Source organism: Macaca mulatta, chromosome 1 (assembly GCF_049350105.2).
Source record: "Macaca mulatta isolate MMU2019108-1 chromosome 1, T2T-MMU8v2.0, whole genome shotgun sequence".
NCBI classification, from domain to species: domain Eukaryota; kingdom Metazoa; phylum Chordata; class Mammalia; order Primates; family Cercopithecidae; genus Macaca; species Macaca mulatta.
The window spans coordinates 124,534,133-124,550,143 of record NC_133406.1 but is presented as its reverse complement, the minus strand read 5'-3'; the positions used below and the strand labels follow the sequence as shown (position 1 = coordinate 124,550,143).

Here is a 16,011-nt window from a genome sequence, read left to right as displayed (position 1 = left end):
AACACCAGGTTTGGCTCCAGATGGCCTGTATTTAAGTTCCAACAACTAATGGTTATTAGTTATGTGTCCTTTAGTGATTAATCTGTATGAGCACCAGTTTCTGACTATGTAAGATGGGGCTGAAATAGTACTTGGTTTTTGTTTGTTTGGGGGGACAGAATCTTGCTGTGTTGCCCAGGCTGGAGTGCAGTGGCATTATCATGGCCCACTGAAGCCTCAAGCTCCTGTGCTCAAACAATTCTCCCACCTCAACTTTCCAACTAGCTGGGACTACAGGTGTGCCCCCTATGACCAACTAATTAATAATACTTCTTCTACATCACTTTCTAGAGCTATTGGAAGATCCAAATAAAAGGATGCATGAAACGCTTTGAAAAATGCTCCACAGCCTTTGTTATTTATGAAATTCTGTACAAAGTTGAGGTGTGGGTTGGGGGTTTATCTCCAAGGCCCTCCATCTAACACTATTTGAGCTGCCTGACATATTATCCATGACACAGACCTAGAGGACAAGTTGGCTCAGCTGCTTGCCAGTACCTTCACTTGATATTTTTAAAAACAGCTACCATATTCTGAACTCTTCATATCATTCATCCTTATAAAAAGTCCCAACTCTAGATAAGGAAATTTAGAAGAGCTCAGAAAGGCCACATGACTTGACGTAGGACACAAAGCTACTAGGTGGCAGATTCTGGACCTGAACCCAAGTCTCTATGACTTTGTAGCCTGAGTCCCTTCTGCTGTGTTACTGTGCGGCTCTGGTGGTCAATGAACAGAAGCTATAGTCACTGTGGGAAATGAACTAAGAGCGATTTTGCCTAGTGAGTAGTACCAAAAAGGCTTAGATTGATCCATCAAGAACTGTGTTTTAATTGAGCATGATGTTGTCCATGTTTTTGTCTTGTTTTGTTTTTTGTTTTGTTTTGTTTTGTTTAAAACAGTGTCTCGCTCTGTTGCCCAGGCTGGAGTGCAGCACCATGATCACAATTCACTGCAGCCTTGACCTCCCAGGCTCAAGCAATTCTCCTGCCTCAGCCTCCCAAGTAGCTGTAACTCCAGGCACGTGCCAGCATGCTCGGTTACTTTTTGTATATTTTGTAGAGATAGATAGGGTTTTGCTATGTTGCCCAGGCTGCTCTTGGACACCTGAACTCAAGTGATCCCCTACCCCAACCTCCCAAAGTGCTGGGATTACAGTTATGAGCCCTCGTACCCAAACTGTCCATGTTTCAAATACTCACCTAGACATCCACCTCAGCCAAATAAAGCTTGGTTTGAGTTTAGGGACTTAATCTAAGAAGCACTGCTCTTGGGGACTATACTCATCTCTACAAGGCAAAGAGAATTTGCCTCTTTCTTACCCATGTTTCAAACATTTCTTCTGGGCGCAGGCGACGTAGAGTGGGTCTGGAAAAAAAAAAGGGCTTCCTTGAGTAGGGGTCACTGTGGCAGATACAGCAGCCACAGCATCTTGAAATGTAAAATGAGATGCTGGTTCCTTTAAGGCATGGAGAACCCTAAAGACCCACTTATCTCCTAAGGAAACAGACCAGCTCTACTCTGCTGTGTCAGGCAGCGAGCTGGGCCTAAGCCACTCAGCCTTTTCATAGACCCACTGATCCAAGGATTATAAAGTCTGTTACAAACAATGGGTCAGAGGGCACAGGGTCAGCTCACTCCCAAGGCAAGATGCCATTTCCCTCCTCACAGGTAGCCACCACTCCGGAGAGCCCACAGCAGGCCTGGAATGAGAAACCTGAGGGGGAAAACAGGAAATCTCGGATTTTGTAGGTTAAAACTGCCTTTGTTTTATCATCTGGGGTATCCATTGAAAGTCCTTTAGAGATATTTAGGGGAGCAGACAAAATATAGAGCAGATCTATATTTTGCTCATAGTTTCATTTCTTTTTGAATATTGGCAAATAGTGCTGGACATAATAATATTTGTTCCTCCAAGTACTGCCTTCCTGAAGGAACTAGGACTGTCCAGGCGAGGGGGATCACAGTCCTCCAGGTAAAATGAACACACACGTGCACATGTCAGGTAGGATAGATGGACAAGACAGTGAGCGCACTACCATGTTCCTTTTTCCCATATCATCCCTACCTCAAGAGCAGGGGTCAGAAGACTACAGCTGGTGGGACAAATCCAGCCAGGGCCTCCTATTTTCCTAAATAAACTTTGACTGGGACACAGCCACACCCATTTGTTTATACATGATCCATGGCTGCTTTCATGCCACAGCCGCAGAGTTAAGTAGTTGCAACAGACGCCATCTGACCCACAGAACCTGGAAGATTTACCATTTTGTTCTTTACAGAAAAGATTTGCTGATTCATGCTAGAGCTACCCTGAGTGGTATCAAGCATTCCTCTCCCAGAAGTCCTATGCACAGAGTGTTCATCTTTGGCTAAGTTACTTAACTATTGAGTCCAATTTCTTGATCTGTAAAATTGGAATAATAATTACCCAGTAAGGTTGGAGATTAGATAAAATAGTTTCCCTAAAACACTGGGCATGGTTATTGGTATACAGGAACTTTCAGTAAATTGCTATCATTTCTAGTACAGAATTTTATTTATATCTTGCCCTGGCTTTGAGGGGATTTGCTGACTGAGGGATTTATCAAACCCTGCTTGCAGGTGCAGACTTACATTCAAAAGTAATCATATCCCTGCTAGTCATCACTGATCAACAAAGCCATACTACTGAGTTCTGTACTCCTGGGGTACTAACTAGGTTGTTGCTCTTGGTGGGTCTGAAATGGTAGCACAGAGAGGCTCCTCTCCATTCCCCAGATCCCGGGCCCCCAGCCCCCGCATGCTATCTCAGGCACCTTTGGTGTTCCTTCACAAACTCTACAATCTCCTCTTCTGTGTAAGGTTTGTTGGGGATGGCAATGGGCTCATCCATAAATGGCTCATAGAAGTCAACCTCATTCATCTTCAAAGATAATTTCTTTGCAACCTGTAACCATTAGAAATAAGACAAAGTTTATTTGGATGCTAGTCTAGAATAGCAATGTGTTGTCCATCTAAGACAAGTGTGTATGTTTTCTGGCAAAGACATAAAAACAAATGTACAGTTTTAACTTCAATGTTGAAGTGATAGGAACTCATCACCCAAGGCCTGGCTAGCCCAATCTTCTTTTGTGATCAAAGAAGGAAAGATAGGAAGGAAAAAGACTTATCTAGCAAATGAGGGTCAGGCTGGGGCAGGGAGCAGTTGAGATGAGAAGTGGGAAGTTTAATTCTACAATCACCGTCACTCTACTGCATTTGTCAGGGCTGGATGGGAAGCAAATGCCAATGGAACATATTTACTATCCTGGGTTGTGTGGTTTTAATGGAACCAATGTTGATAAAACAGGCAATTGATGGAGATCCTTAAGGCATATAGGTACTCAGAATCAGAACCCAACTCATTAGCCTGTCTTTGATTTGCTCATAACCCTGATTGTTATTTAGGTTGAAGTGCTGGCCCTACAGTTAAATCTCTCAGTACCCAGCTTGCTTTGTGGTTTGTCAGACTTTGGGAGCTGCCCGGTTTGTCAGCAGTCATGAGGTGACTGACCATCTTGCTTTGCTCTGGGTGGAAGGGCTTCCTGGGATGCAGGACTTTCAGTACTAAAACTTGGACAGACCCCAGTAAGCCAGGATGGTTTGCTCATCTTACAACAGATAAGGAGCTCGGAGAGCCAGCCCATAGCCTGGAAGACGTTTTCTCTCTGGATTAAAGCAGCCACATGTTCAGTGTGTTGTCAAGGCAGAATGGTTGCTGTTTGCCTGCACAGCTGCCGAACTCGGGACCTCTGTTTGTGAAATGATTTGAGAGGCCTGGAATGTGCAACGCTCTATAGAAAACCAAATGCCATTCTTTTCTAGTTCAGAGCTGTGGTTCAAGAAAGCACAGGGATAAACAGTGGTTCTCTTGAAGCTGAAGAGGAACTGCCTAAGAGCTGATGCTCTGTGGGGGTAACCCATGGTGCCGTGACCCAGGCTGGCTGCAACTAACTGGGGAAGAAGAGGAGCTGGGTATTGCATAAGCTCTTACACAAGGAGGTCCATTCTGAGGAAACACTGATATCCATATGGTTTTTGTCATCAATTGCTATTAATTCCAGGTCACTATATTCCGAAAGGCATTTTATATAGTACTTAAGGGAAAGAAATTCCAGCATCCTACTCAGAGATAAAGGAAACAGGCCATGTTTTCTTTTTTGTTGACAGGTTAATTTTAAGAGAGGGAGACGTGGAGTTTTTCCTAAGTGCTTTTCCATCGTCTCAGGGGTGGGGGGGGGGTGATATAGATGAGGGGCTGATGAAGCAGGGAACCAAAGTAGGCTAGAAAATGACATTGAATTCTGGTTTTCTGAGTTCGCTTACTATATATCCTAGGAATCAGAGGACTGTTTCCATGAAAGGAGAAGTGATCAGAATGAAAACAGTAATAATAACAAACATACGGAGTGCTTATCATGTGCCAGGCACTGCTGCCAGGTGTTTTAGGTTGATTCTTTGTTTAATTCTCACTTGGATTGTATGTGGTAAGAATGATTATTATATTTATTTTACAAATGATGAACCTGAGGCACAATTTGCGTGAGAGATTTGTCAGGATCATATATCTGGAGGGAGCAGAGCCAGAAGTCAAACCCACCCGGTGGTGGTGGTAGTCTCCAGTCCTTGAATGCCAGTGTCTGGGGCCACAGTGCTGTCTATGAATGTAAAAATTGGATTGTCGCATCCTTAATTTAAGTCTTGGAAATGCTGAGTAAAATTTCCCAGGGATCTCCTCCCTGTCTCCCTACCACCATCATGGAGTGCCCTCATCTTGTATCTCAGAGAATTCCTCTCTTTCATTTTTTTTTCTTTTTTCTTTTTCTTTTTTCTTTTTTTTTTTTTTTGAGATGGAGTTTTGCTCTTGTTGCCCAGGCTGGAGAGCAATGGCACAGTATCAGGCTCACTGCAACCTCCACCTCCCAGGTTCAAGTGATTCTCCTGCCTCAGCCTCCCGAGTAGCTGGGATTACAGGCACAGGCCACCACACCCAGCTAATTTTTGTGTTTTTAGTAAAGATGGGTTTTTGCCACGTTGGCCAGGCTGATCTTGAACTACTGACCTCAGGTGATCCACCTCCCCCCTCAGCCTCCCAAAGTGCTGGGATTACAGGCATGAGTCACCTCACCTGACCCCCTCTTTCATTCTTATTATTCCTGTCTTGGATGGTAAGGACTGAAGGGGATTTGATTGGTTGAAGCTTTTATTCATTCATTTATTCAGTAAGTATTTAGTGGGGCCTACTGAATCCAAGGCATTATTCCAGGAGGAGATCTGGTTCATGGGTATTACCATTATATAAGAATGAATTATATTATTAAGAACCAAATAGGTCCATAAAATGAATTCTTTCATGCTTTTATTTGTTAACTAGTTGGAATGGATTTAACAAAGATAAGAAAACTACAAAGTACAACGCTGATTTTCTGACATGTGCATGTGTATGAATTTTGATACAGGTCATTTTTCCTCCAGTTCGCAAGTCAGTTTGGTTGTTGCCAATGAAACCAACTCAAGTATTAGGTTGGTGCAAAAGTAGTCACAGTTTTTGCCAAAAGTAATGGTTTTTGCCATTACTAAATTTAGGTCTTCCCAACATCTATCTTCTCCACTAACTTTGTTTAGTCACAGCTCCCTTTGGCTCCAGTGTGATTTTAAAAAGAAAGTGATTTTTCATCTCATTGTTCACTCAGACAGAGAAAGGAACAGGTCAGTGGGAGGGGATGTGGGATTATAAGAACTGATATTTTTCAGGCTGTGAGGTACAGCAGAGTGGAACCATCCTTGGCCCTCTGACACTTTCTTGTTCTAACTGCTTCTTCAGAGAGTTTGCGCCTTCCTGTGGCTTGATTTAGGATTAGTATCAATAGATCAGTACTGGTCCCAAACCTGAACACCCTTTATAATTCCTTGGGAGGCTTTCAAAAATGCAGATTCCCAGACACTGCCACAACCCTAAAAAATTAAAATTTCCAGGGCCAGGACCCAGAGACTAATGGTTTTAAAAGCTTGTCAGAGGATACTAATATGGATAGTGGTTGGGAACTACTGACCTCCAAATTTACATCAGCAGCCATGACATGTCAACCTCTTTACGGTCCTGCAACTCACATGATGTATTTATTGGTTTGTTTACTTTTTAATTTTCTGTCTTTCCATCTTCTCTTTCCCACACTAAACCTTAAATTCTAAAGGGCAGGAATCTGCTTTGCTCAATGTTGTGTCCCTGGCACTGAGAAGAGTGCCTGGCACGTAAAGGGCACTCAATAAATACTTGTTGAGTGAATGAATGACTGAATTAATTAAAGACATTTCCAGTTGAAAGTTTCCCCAACTTTTAGAAAATAGAATTCATAACCCCATCTCATGTTCCTCAATAGATTCTTCTTCCTAGATTTCCTAATGTTTTCAGTAGCTTCATAATTTTTGCTGTCTTGATGCCAAGACTTGCTATCTTAAGTTATTTTGAGGCCTTCTCTCATCACCTCATCAATGGCCAGATCTTCTTGTTACATCCACTTTTGCTAGTGCCGGTTGTTTTTTGCATTTTTGTAACTGCATTAGTGCTTTCTTGTCCCTTGACTCTCCTGGTTTCTGACCTTAACAAAGCACTTCCCGGTCTCTCTGAGATTCCCTAGGGTGTGTTGTACAAACAGCTCCTTTCAGCCACTTCACATTTATTACTTTTCCCCTCTTCTGTCCTAGCACTCCCTGCTGGACACCGCTGAGGCTCTACTGGGTGCAGTCATGCCTTCTGAACCCCACCATCTCCCCTTGGACACCCTTTCCACCCCAACTGACGGGTGCAAGTTCTTAAGCACCAAATGGTGTCAGAGTCCTCTCAGTGCTCTCCGCTCTGTGTGCCTTTGTCTTTTTAAATGTTCTGAAATCCAACAAGGCTACGTGAACGCTGGAACTTATGACTCAGTGTCCTACAGAGTTTTAATAAAGCATCTCTCTGAATTTTTAATGATAGCCTGACCTCACCTTTTTCATGGGCCACAGGCAAGAAGCTATACAGTTGCACTAGGAGGCACTTCTATAAACAGATACTACGCTGAGCTCAACATTGAACCACCCCTCTAAAAACTAAGGCTTTGTTGCTTGGCCAAATTAATTGGCCTGCCTCTCTCTTCCTTTCAGCTGGATTCTTACCCAGGAGCCACTTTAGCCACACCTAGTCCATCAGAACCAAATGTTCCATCAGAACCATATGTCAGTAATGGATTCAGTTTCGGCTTCTCTGTTCCTCCCTTTCTCTACTAATATCCTATCCAAGCCTCCCACTTCCTGGGCCTAGATGACTGCCTTCTTATAAACAATGGTGCTCATAGCTGGCTAACTATTACCGAATGCTTCCTGTGTGCCAAACACCAGTCACGCAGTTTGCATATATTGCTTCTTTCTCTGGAGTAAAGTAGGACAGAGCACTGACTTTGAAGTCAGGCTGGTCTGAGAATATAGCAAGCTTCTCAACTCAGTAACTACATGACCATGAAAAAATCACCTAATCTTTCAGCACCTCAGTTTCATCCTCTGTAGAATGAGGATACTAATTCCTCCCTTATGTGAGTGTTGAGAGGATGAAGTAAGAAAATCCATGTTAACTTCTTAGCACACACTCTGGCACAAAGACATTTCTTAGCACAGACTCTGGCACATAAAATTTTTTTGAATTTATTATTTTTTATATTCTTATTTTTTGAAAGAGGATCTCACTCCATTGCCCAGGTTGGAGTGCAATGGTATGATCACAGCTCACTGCAGCTTCAACCTCTTGGGCTCAAGTGATCCTCCCAGCTCAGCCTCCCAAGTAATTGGAACTACAAGTGTGTGCCACCACACCCAGCTAATTTTTGTATTTTTTGTAGAGATGGGGGTCTCACTATGTTGCCCAGGCTGGTCTCCAACTCCAAGGCTCATGCAATCCATGCCCCTCAGCCTCCCAAAGTGTTGGGATTACAGGTGTGAGCACCTGGCCCATAACAGACACTTAATACATGATAGTTTTAAAATATTCTTGCTCGAGATCCTTCCCAACTGTAATACAACTAATTAGAATAAACATTCTTCAAGTTTAGATTATAATACTTGGATTATAGATCACTCTTCTGGATCATAGGCTTGAAGACAGGGCCACTTCCACAGAAGTGGTTCATCGTATACAAGAACTGAACGCAGTCTCATCCCACCATGCCCCTTCCCTGCTCCAGCTCACTGGCTTCTTCTTGTATTTTACAGACCACTTGCTTGAACTCATCACAGAGGAGTTCCCATTCTACTCCCCATCCTGACCCAGTAGAAGGGGAAGTATGTAACCCCAGGAAGGGAGAGGATACCCGCTAAGGAAAAAGGAAGCAGTGACTGAGTGGGCTGGCACACTCTGGGCCCACACATTTCCCATCTCAGTGTATGAGAAGATAAGTGTGGGCCATCACTTTTCCTTGGATGTTTTTAAAAATATTCTTACATCCTCTGAATTAGTCATCTTTGTACTCATCTTAAATCCAATAGTGATTTAGTGATCTTATTAAGAATAAATCACAGGCTGATTGACTCTCAGGCTTACAGCATTTATTCATAACCACCACCACCACCACCACCACCATTACCATCACCCTCACAACTAAGGCTTCTTAACCCTTCTAGAGAAAGAGGCAAGGGAGGATAGTTAATGTTGCTACAAGAAAAGAAAGAGTGGTGGCAAGTTCAAACTTCAATTCTTCATGCCTACAAAACTGTTCACATTGGGGTTTCGTAGGTACTTACCCCTTTGTCAAAGGTGGCAAAGAATTTGATGTAAGGCTGGAAGTGTTCAGCTGCTTCTTCAAAAGCTTTGTAGTCTAAGGGGAAAAATAAAGATGAAGGGAGAGAGATTTTCAAGATGCACACTGAAGAATCTTCTTTTTAAATGATGTAGAGAGTAGAAAGTCAATTAATCCTGATGGGATAACAATTTAGTAGATATTATTTAGATAGGTATTATTTAATATTATTTAAACCCATAGTTCCCCACAAGGAGTTGGAATTGACTGGCATTCAAACACCCAAGAGAAGACCCCTTCACCACACTTTTATGAACTGCAGGTAGAAAGCAGGAAACAGAGGGAACCGGGAGGACAAGAGAGAGAAGAAGGCACGTAAAACTCCAAACCGAAATAAAAAGGCCTTTCACTCTAACTCACTGCTACTTATAATCATGCCCTCTAGAGAGAGTGCAGTTTGCCAGAATAAATGAGCTGTAAGTAAGAAGGAAATTCATCTCACTGTGTAAAGTAACCTCAATCACAAATGACATCACAGAAGTATTTTAAACTTCTTAATGGAAGTACCCCTGTTGCTGAATTCTAGTTTTCTTTCCCTTTTTTCATTTTAAAGTTTTCTTCTTTATTCTGATGCTTCAAGAGGATTTCTTAAACTTAAACCCTTGATAGACTATGGTCCCAAGCTTGAGTCTACACTGGCCGAGACAGTATGAGATCAGGTGAGTGTGGGAGTGCTGTACCTTGGTCCATCTGGGGAGTCACTTGGGAAAGAGATTTGTACTCAAGCCTTAGTTGTGAGGGTGATGGTAATGGTGGTGGTGGTGGTGGTGGTGGTTATGAATAAATGCTGTAAGCCTGAGAGTCAATCAGCCTGTGATTTATTCTTAATAAGATTAACTTCTTTCCATTTCATGGAATTCCATTTCCCTTAACCATCATAAGTATAAGCCTCTGTTAGACAATGCAGAATTTACTAAGATTCTATCAATTTTTTTCTAGAATAATGTGAATTCAGAGGATCCCAAAATGAATAAGACAAAGATACTGATCTTCCAAAGCTCTCAGCCTCGCGAGGGCTATGAATCCTTTAAAGAATCAAAAGGCAGCGTGATAGTTGTTACCACAGAGGTGAGTGCCGCAAGCACAGGTGAGAGGGGGGTTGGAAAGTCATGAGAATACTTGCACATACTGATACACACTCACACTAACTTGTCCTCATAAAAGTAAGTGGGTAGTCAGAAAAGATACCCTGTAACCTCATAGCTGGAGTCGAGAATTGGGTAGAGGGGAGAAGATGGCTGAGAGCATTTTTTTTTTTTTGAGGTGAGGTCTCCCTCTGTCGCCCAGGCTGGAGGGCAGTGGCATGGTCTTGGCTCACTGCAAGCTCTGCCTCCCGGATTCACGCCATTCTCCTGCCTCAGCCTTCCAAGTAGCTGGGACTAGAGACGCCTGCCACCACGCCTGGCTAATTTTTTGTGTTTTTTAGTAGGGATGGGGTTTCGCCGTGTTAGCCAGGATGATCTCGATCTCCTGACCTCATGATCCACCCATCTTGGCCTCCCAAAGTGCTGGGATTACAGGTGTGAGCCACCGAGCCCAACCAGCTGAGAGCATTTGAAGAATGAATGGAGTGAAGGTAAGGAAGTAGAATGGCTAAAGCAACACCTAGGCCATCTGTGTCTAAAGCAGCAATGGGCTCTATCAGAATCCTCTGTCCCCTCTTTTCCAATCCCCATGTCCCTGATGAATTTCTCCTCCCCTCCATGTACTCTCACCCTGATGGAAAGAATGGCTTAGGCCTGTGTCAGGAGCCTCCCTTCCTCTCTTGGAGAGTTGGTCGACATCACTTTAAGACGAAGAACGAAGCAAGGTGACCTCTAGATGGATGATTCAAAATGTGGCTTGACCTTTAGCCTCAGCCAAACAGCAGTTGCTTTCCAAGAAGCCTCCTCCTCTTGTGTTCTACTCTGTTGGAGCTCAGGTCATGTCTAGGCTTTCCCTGCCTCTTGACCAACCTGTTCCTGGTCCCTTCCAGTCAGACTCCCCTCCCACTTTCTTTGATGACTCTTTTGGCTTCTGGAATAGGCTCCTGAACGTTTAGTTCCCAGCCTCCAGCTTACTACAAACTTATCTTAGCATTTTCTCTCCTTTCTTCCCCCTCTCTCAGGGTTGTGCATACTGGATATTAGTGTCACAGATTTTAGTAACTGGGTGTGGTTGATGGCACCAGTTAGAAACGCTGACCAGAAATGCTTGGAATAATATCATCGGTCTTACAAAGAAGAACCAAACCAAGTTGTTGGGGATGAAACATTCAGAGAAGTAGATAAACATGTCAAAATAGATTCTGAAAGCACTGCGCAAGATAAGTGTACACAATTAAATGTATAAACGTTGTAGTGTATAAATTCAATACACAGTTAAGTGTGTAAACTCTGAAGTCAGATTTTGAATGTCCAAGTTCAAGTATTGATAGTGCAGCTACAATGACAAGGAGGTGTAAAGGCTTTACACCAAGTTCTTTCTGAAAATCTTGAGATTCAAATAATATTTCTTCAGAGAAAAAGGTCATCATATAAAGGTTTGCCTGTGAATCTGCATGCCACAAAAAGGTTGTTATTTTTAAAAAGGGACTCCAATAACATTCAAACCCGTACAACTCCTTCTCTTTATAGCTTTTGGTGAAGAAATGGGTTCAGGAGACCTCTCCCCACTCTTTCATCCTGAAGTGGGTTAACTGGGCAAGAATTTTACAAAGAGTCTTTCAGCTAAAAAGTAGATTTTAAAATATGCTATGAATTATACTTACTTTGAAAATATTTTGAGGAATCATTATTGGTTCCAAAAAAGGCTAGACCTTGCTAAACACCTGCCTAAATGTACTTAATTGAAAATTACAAGGACTACGTGAAATATGTAATGTACTAACAAAGTCTATAAATTTAAAAAAAAATTCAACCTTAAAAAGCGGTTAAAATGATTCACTAGCAATTTTATTAACTTTTAAGAATGATTATTAAGATCAGTAGAGCAATATCTGTGTATTCCTAAGGAAAAGCTTCATTATTATTTTGAAATATTGATGATATAAAAATTTAATTAGGATTTGTAATCCTTTCAAATTCATTCAAATTATTATAAGAAATGTGAACATTACGTTTGTCAATGAAAAGAAAAGCAATAGCTGTCAGATTGAACTAAGTGCCCTTGAAGGACACTTTACAGATGGAATTATCTGAATTATGTCCAATGGCAAAAAAAGAATGCTCATCAGTCAAAGAAAGAGCAGGGCCAGGCGCGGCGGCTCACGCCTGTAATCCCAGCACTTTGGGAGGCCAAGGCTGGTGGATCACCTGAGGTCATGAGTTCGAGACCAGCCTGGCCAACATGGTGAAACCCCGTCTCTACTAAAAATACTAAAATTAGCCAGGCATGGTAGTGGGTACCTGTAATCCCAGCTACTCAGGAGGCTGAGGCAGGGGAATCACTTGAACCCGGGAGGCAGAGGTTGCAGTGAGCCAAGATCATGCCACTGCACTCCAGCCTGGGTGACAGAGCAAAACTAGGTCTCAAAAAAAAAGCTATATTCTTGAGGCAAGCATAAGAGTCTCATTTAAATTTTTTTTAAAAAATTGGAAATTTTTTTATAATGCAATATGTAATATATTTCATATTACTTTGTACACTGTACTAGCCATGTGATAATGGGCAAGTTAATTGCATCTTTCTGTTCCATCCTTTCATCATCATTAACATGCAGATAATAATGATAAACACCTCACAGGCTTGTTGTGAGAATGAAATTAAGGCATCCATATAAGATCCTAGCATAGGCCCTGGCATATGAAATGTGTTAATTAAATAGTGTTATTATGACGATTCATCTAGGCGGGGGAAGACGCCAAGGGTACTGAAAGGTGTGCTCTTTATCCTAACCTTGGTTTTGCTTCCCTCTTATCTGCCATCCTGAGCTACATGGATGAAGAGGATAGAGGAATATAAAGATGGAAACAAATTGAGACAGAGGAACTGAAAAGGAAGGGGCAGGAGAAGCACCCCAGAGTAGTCAGGACTGATATGGATATGTACGAACTAAAATAAAATTGCCTAAAGAAGAACTGGGGCAAATCTCCCTGGTTAGCCACCTCCCTCTAGCACTTTCATTTTAAGCACAGTAAATGCAGGTTTTAATAAAGCAAATGAAAAGAGGGTTAAGTTGGGACACGGGAGACAGAAAATGAAAGCATTGTTGATGAGGTGACTAAGGATGCTAGTGGGCAGACTGTTTAAAGAAATGGGTTTGCAAACAATTTCAGAATATTTTGGGGTTCCCAGGAATAGTCATAAGCAGCCCACATTTGCACTTCCTACTTGTATGAATGCTACCAGAGTTATGCTCACCCCCGCTAATGCTTTTCCTCTCTCCAAGGCTGAGATACCAGAAAAAAGCCTACCTCATTGGGGCCATGCTGCCAAAGCAGTTTTTAAATATGTACAGTACTCAAGTGCTTACTCCTCCTGATCCCTTCTCCCTGCTCTTCCTGACTCACCCCACCACCCTCTCATCCCTATATGGGCTGTGGTGATGTTATCATAGGTCCTGTGTCCACCCAAAACCTGGTCACAAAGCTTTCAAAGGGAATATGCCCAAGGGTGTGGCTGCACTACGACAGGCAGCCTTGGTGGTCAGCAATTTTTCACATTCTGTAGCTGCTGCTAAGCCCATTCCTACCCCAATTTTCCACTCATGGTTTCCAATTGACTACAAAGCTCTCCAGCTGGTGACCATAGGAGCTACCAAGGCCAGGAGACAGCCCATTGCTTGTCCCATTGTAGGGGAAAATCTGACTGGGAGGTGGGTAGGCAGGAAAAGTGGAGAAGGGTTTTCCTCTCTTTTGTAGAACACTCAGTCTGCTTTAAAACCAGAGGACCTGTCCCCACCTGAATATTCTTTCAGCTTTCCTGACTGTTTTGTATAATTTTTGCACATGTACTCCACTGTGTTAGGCTCAGGAAGGATTCTAACCACCATTCTACCAGCAAAAGAGATGCTGAAGAGCCATCCTCTTTTGGGGTAAACTGACATATCTTGTTTGGAATCTAGCTTTTAGACTCATAGGCTGGGGTTGGCAGGCAACTTACATTCTGAGTCCTCGCTCTTGAAAAATCCGATGAGTTTGATGTGGTCCTCAATGCGTTCGAAGGCTTGGACTTCCAGTTTGCTGCTGATGATCTCCACTGGGTCTTCAATTAGCTGAAATGGCACACACACACACACACACACACACACACACACATGTTCAAACAAGAGATTTCCTTCTTCACTGGGGAAACAGAGTGCATTGGAGGGAAGTTGTAGCGGACTTTGTGGTTGGTGCCTCAAATATCTATTCCATTCTCCCCACAGTCCCGCAGTGAGCATACCGGCAGTATCTTCTGAGAAACAGACCTTAACTCAAAGAGTGAGATGATTGGTGGGGGCAACCTATTCCTTTTGCCAGTTTTAAAAAACATTTATTTTTAATTGTAGATTGACAAATTATAATTGTATGTATTTATTGGATATAAAGTGTTGCGATGACCTATAAATACATGAAATAATTAAATAAGCTAATTAACTTATCCATCACCTCAAATACTCATCATTTTTTGTGGTGAGAACATTTGAAATTTACTCTTTTAGTGATTTTGGAATGTGTAATGCATATTATTCACTATATTTACCATGCTGTACAATATATGCCAAAGAAGAAAATCTTATTCTTCTTATCTAATTGAGGCTTTGCACCTTTTGACCATCATCTCTCCATTCCCACCACCCCCCACCCCCATCCAGCCTCTGGTAACTACTCTCTGCTTCTTTGAGTTCTTGTGTTCTAGATTCCACATATAATAAGTGAGAACATGTGGAATTAGTATTTCTGTGCCTAGCTTATTTCACTTAGCATAATGTTCTCCAATTCCGTCTGTATAGTTAGTATTTCTTTGTGTTTATATACACCATTTTTTTTTTTTTTTTTTTTTTTGAGACAGAGTTTTGCTCTGTCACCCAGGCTGGAGTGCAGTGTTGCAATCTAGGCTCACTGCAAGCTCCGCCTTCCGGGTTCATGCCAGTCTGCTGCCTCAGCCCCCCAAGTAGCTGGGACTACAGGCGCCTACCACCACACCCGGCTAATTTTTTGTTGTTGTTGTTGTATTTTTAGTAGAGACGGGGTTTCACCGTGTTAGACAGGATGGTCTCAATTTCCTGACCTCGTGATCCACCTGCCTTGGCCTCTCAAAGTGCTGGGATTACAGGCATGAGCCACTGCGCCCGGCCATATACCACATTTTCTTTATCCATTCATCTGCTGATGGACATTTAGGTGAATTTCATAACTTCCCTTGCCAGTTATTGATTCAGGAATGGGCAAATAACTGGCCCAATTAGAACAGATTTGCTGAAGGCTTTGGGAAAAGTTCTTTACTCTTAAAAGGGCAATGGGAAGACAAATTTGTTTTTCTATCATGAAATATGAATGAGGAAACGTGATGTATTGGTTCCTGCTGCTGGCCTTCTTATAGCTAACTTGAGAATAGTCAGCTTGAAGACACAGGCAACATACTGAAGAAACACTTATCTGTGATTTACAGAGAAAAATGGAGCCAGTGTCTGGATTTGATCAAGTCTGAAGTCTCCCCTAACTGGAGCCTTCTACTTAGGTAAGTCAATCACATTGTTTATTGTTTGAAGCAGTTAGAGTCTTATTTCCAAAAGCCTCCTCGTAGCTGATAAAGCTGGGGCAGAACCATGCTGTCCCAGAGTTGTTCTATCACCCCCTCAACTTTTTTAGGGCTTGTGGGTGTGAGTCAATGAGATGGCCAAGCACGGTGGGTCATGAGATGGCACCTTTTTTTGGTAAGAGGTAGCTTCCAACCCACTTCTGACCTTCCCTCTGGTTTTTGACACTGTAGAGAAAGAATGATAGACCACTGGGTACTGGCTGGTAGATAAGGAATCGTCGGCATGGATGCTGAACACTAGGTTCTTTATCTGTGCAAGAATGTGTGTTCAAAGCATTGAACTTCACAGTGGTCACTGAAAGTGTGAGTTTAACTATGGATGAAATATTTTTAGAATGTTTGTTCCTCTGTTTGTCTGAGCATATGGATATGAGGGTGTGCTATGTCCATGGCTGAAAATGAG

General features: G+C 42.4%; 1 protein-coding gene across 2 annotated transcripts in view; it reads right to left on the bottom strand.

The window, feature by feature from the left end:
- The window catches only part of CASQ2 (calsequestrin 2), a 69,646-nt gene that overhangs the window by 24,464 nt on the left and 29,171 nt on the right, over positions 1-16,011 (bottom strand). Inside the window, exons 4-7 of one of the 2 annotated variants that reach the window (XM_015148921.3) lie at positions 13,968-14,079; positions 8,830-8,903; positions 2,838-2,968; positions 1,362-1,407 (exon numbers count right to left, since the gene is read on the bottom strand). In XM_015148921.3, coding sequence (XP_015004407.3) covers positions 1,362-1,407; positions 2,838-2,968; positions 8,830-8,903; positions 13,968-14,079 — 363 coding nt within the window. The remainder of the gene's footprint in view (positions 1-1,361; positions 1,408-2,837; positions 2,969-8,829; positions 8,904-13,967; positions 14,080-16,011) is intronic. The other variant, XM_077950529.1, reaches the window with a different exon arrangement.